Source organism: Merops nubicus, unplaced genomic scaffold (genome assembly GCF_000691845.1).
Source record: "Merops nubicus isolate BGI_N331 unplaced genomic scaffold, ASM69184v1 scaffold28030, whole genome shotgun sequence".
Lineage (NCBI taxonomy): Eukaryota > Metazoa > Chordata > Aves > Coraciiformes > Meropidae > Merops > Merops nubicus.
In genome coordinates, this window is record NW_008582665.1 from 1074 (window position 1) to 4865 (window position 3792).

The following is a 3792-nucleotide window of genomic DNA, read 5'->3' on the forward strand; positions in this document are numbered from 1 at the left end:
CTGAGGAGGAGGGGCTGGGGCTGCCCCTGCTCTACAGGACAACTCCTGCTGGGAGCTGGAGCCTGAAGATCTCTCCTGGCCTGAGTCCTGTCCATGAAACAGATCCCTCTGCCAGCCAGCCCAGCACCTCTGGCTGCAGGACTGGGCAACCATCTGCTCTGGGACTGCTGGAGGCAGCAGCACTTCTAAAAACATCAAACTTTTATTGGGTTTTGGATGGCAGCTGAGCAGCCCCACTCCCCCACAGGCACCCTCCTGACTCCAGGCCACGGGGAAGGGTCTCCTCTCCTCAGCACTACCTGTAGGAATTTGCCTTGTGTTTGGGCAGGAAGGTGAAGTTGGTAGGTACAGGTCCCAGAAGCAGCTCACTGGAGGGGGAAAAAAAGGTAAAGAAAACATCAAAACAGAAACTGAAGAGAGGTTTGGGCTCAGCAGGACAGAGCTGCTGCTCCTCTGCTGTCCCACAGCCCTGTGGATGTGTCAGATCAACCTCCACCCTCCCCAGAATTTAGGGCTGCTGCACAAAACCACATCTGGTGCTGCACTTTCCCCCTGAACCACAGGGATGCAGCCCCCAGGGGTGGGCGAGGGCCTTTGTGCTGAGCAGTCACCCAAGAGTTGATGCCAAAGTGGGTTCCTAAGCCTGGTGAGCTCAGCACCAGCCTCACCACAGGCCTACCACCAACAGGAGCCTCTGGAAAAGCTCCTCCACACCCCAAACCCCTGTTAGTGCCCAGAAGTATGAAGGCTGGCTCTGAAAATGATGGGAGCTGGTTGCCCAGGGCTGTGATTTACCCCAGCTCAAGGCTGCAGCCCTGGCACACTCAGAACACTCCTTGTACTGTCACTGCAGAGTCTTTTTTTACAGTCAAGGAGCTTTAACTTCTTTCCTGGCTGCTGCTTCAACACAGCACCACTAAAACATTCCAGCAGACACATCAGGGAGCAGCTCAGCAGGACAGGGAACATCAGAGCCTGAACCTGCAGCACAAAAGCAGAGCCTGAGCGTGCTCAGAGGACTCTGCTTCTGGGCAGCAGCTCCTTAGGTGGATTTGTTCAAGTTCATTCTGAATTGCTTTTAAATGTTGAGGTCTTATGGCTGGAAATGTCTGTCAGGGGGCACTGTGAAGGCTGCAGGGTTCACAGCCTTGTGCAGCCACACGTGGGCAGGTTCTGCTTGAGAAAGGGGCACCTAAAACTTCTGATTAAAACCCGATGGGCTTCTAAGGTGGGTTTGGCTGCCAGAACACCAAAGGCAGAGGAGGTTGGGGTTTTTTTTTCTCTGTTTTTTTCCTAATCTCTGTTTCCATGAGCTGGGGAATAGCAGCTGGCTGCTCCAGCTCTCCTTTAGCTGGCTCTGAACTTGCAGAGCACTTCAAGCCAGTGCCTGAGGACTTGTAGGTGTGGGGGGAAAACAGTTTCTTGCACTTTCTTGCATGGACTCTGAAATCAGGTCATGAAAAATGGGGGAAATTCTCAGCTCTCCTGACCTGGGGGCAGGGAATGTCCTCCTGCCTTCCTGCCTGGTGGCTGCGTGGGACTGTCTGGGCAGAGCACAGAGGGAGCTGATGCTGAGAGCCCAAGATCTCCCATCTCTGCCCTCTCCTCTGGTGGTTCCTAAGACTGGCCTGGGATGATCAGTGTGTCCTGGGAGCAGTGAGCTGCTCAGAGCTGCAGCAGGTACTGGGTGACCTGCAGAAGCAGAGGGATTGAGAGAGCTCTTTGTGGGGACTCCAAACTCAGTTAAAACCTTGGTGTAAAGCTCTGGTTACCCCCAGCTGCTTTCTTACAGCCTCTGAAACCAAGAAGGCCAAGGATTCTCCTGAGGTGCATTAAGAGTGTGCCCAGCAGGTCAAGGGAGTTCTCCTCCCCCTTCTAATCTGACTTGGTGAGGCCACCTCTGGAGCACTGGGTCCAGTTCTGAGCTCCCCAGTTCAGGAGAGACAAGGAGCTACTGGGGAGAGTCTGGGGGAGGCTACAGAGATGCTGAGGGGCTGGAGCATCCCTGGGACCAGGACAGGCTGAGAGCCCTGGGGCTGTTCAGCTGGAGAAGCCTCAGAGGGGATCTGATCAATGCTGAGCAAGAGCTAAAGGGCCCCCGGGGGGCAAGAGGCTGGGGCCAGACTCTGTCAGTGGTGCCCAGGGACAGGACAAGGGGCAACGGGCACCAACTGGAACCCAGGAGGTGCCACCTGAGCAGGAGGAGAAACTTCTTTGGGGTGAGGGTGGCCGAGCCTGGAGCAGCTGCCCAGAGAGGCTGTGGAGTCTCCTGCTCTGGAGAGATCCCAAACCCTCCTGGCTGTGACCCTGGGCACCCTGCTGGGGGTGAGCTGCTGGAGCAGGGGGTTGGAGGAGATGATCCCCAGAGGTCCCTTCCAGCTCCCACCAGACTGTGACTCTGTAAAACTGATGGGGAAGACCCATCACCCCCTTTTTTTGGAGGGTGCAGGCAGGCACAGGGACTCCATGGGGCTCTGTGATGTCCCTTCCTCACCAATGCAATTCAATTCACTGCTCTATAACCTTATTCTGATCCAATCCTCCACGTTCTGACTCGCCATCAGGGTCTCCAGGTAGTCTCTCCCCAGGTAGTAAGGTGGCCGCTCGTTAATTTTCTGAGGTAGGTGTTCTAATAAACCCACTGGAATGTACCTGCAAGGAAATGGAAGGGCAGCACGTGCTGTGGCCCAAACAGCTCAGGCTTGGTGGGCTCAAGGTCCTCTCCCACGGGGAGAATTACCTGCAGAGGAAGGAGAGCCACTCCAGCAGGAACTTCCTGGTCTTCTCCACTCCCTGAGTGTCTGACCCCCAGTGCTCAAGGCCATAGTGGGTGAAGTCTCTGAGGATTTCAAACCTCTCACTGGAGGAGATATCCCAGTGTCTCTGTTCCTTAATTTCAGTGAAAAGCCAGGGTTTGATCAGTGCCCCTCTGCAGGCAACAAAAAAAAGGGAAGTTATCCCCAGGACTGATGCTTCTGAAGGTGCCAAGTGAGTTAAGAGACTTCCCAGCACTTCTTTGCCCACCAGTGCTGCTTTAAATCCTTTTTTTTTTTCCCATTTTCATCAGGAAGCTGCTGTTAGTTCCCCCCAACACAAACTGACCTCACCAAGTGCCCACCAATGCTGCTTTAAATCCTTTTTTTTCCCATTTTCATCAGGAAGCTGCTGTTAGTTCCCCCCTGACACAAACTGACCTCACCAAGAGAGAACAGTTTCACCGAGAAGCTTCTCATGTTTGGGGTCTATTTAGGGTTTGGGGGGGGTTTAAAATGCCTTTTTCGCTGACAGAGGTGAGCAGTGGAGGCAGAGGGGCACTTGCCTTGCAATCATGATGCCTGAGACCCCCGTCTGCATGGCTCTGTTGGCGTCTTCATAGGACAGGATGTCACCATTTCCTGCCCAGGAGGGAGGGAGAAGCCACAGGTCAAAGTGACACCCGAGGGCAAGTCAAAATGAGGCAATCCAGACATGGGATAAAATTCCCAATGGACACAGCAGCCAAGAGGAAGATTAGCCAAAAGGGTCTGGAGCTTCTGTTTAGAGGCTCCAAGGGATGTTTGTGATGTTGCCCTTAAAGGGAAAGCAGAGTCTCTCTTCTCCTCCACCCCCAAGTGTTATCCTGAAGGTTTAGCTGGGAGTGGCTGCACCGTGGTGCCTAAGGGAGAAAGTACCTGCCCAGGTGGCCAAGGTGGCCACCAGCATCCTGGCTTGGAGCAGCACTAGTGTGGCCAGCAGGAGCAGGGCAGGGATTGCCCCCCCAGACTTAGCACTGGGGAGGCCCCACCTCAAATC

At 54.6% G+C, this 3792-nt stretch overlaps 1 protein-coding gene across 1 annotated transcript; it reads right to left on the reverse strand.

Annotated features, from left to right (window-relative positions):
• Nucleotides 1–295: 295 nt before the first annotated feature.
• LOC103771159 (tRNA-dihydrouridine(47) synthase [NAD(P)(+)]-like) lies at nt 296–3395 on the reverse strand (the record flags this gene model as incomplete). The annotated part of the gene is made up of 4 exons (XM_008938452.1): nt 296–368; nt 2524–2652; nt 2741–2929; nt 3320–3395. Coding segments are annotated over 4 exons (467 nt in total), but the record flags the coding sequence as incomplete, so codon positions are not given.
• Nucleotides 3396–3792: the final 397 nt, after the last annotated feature.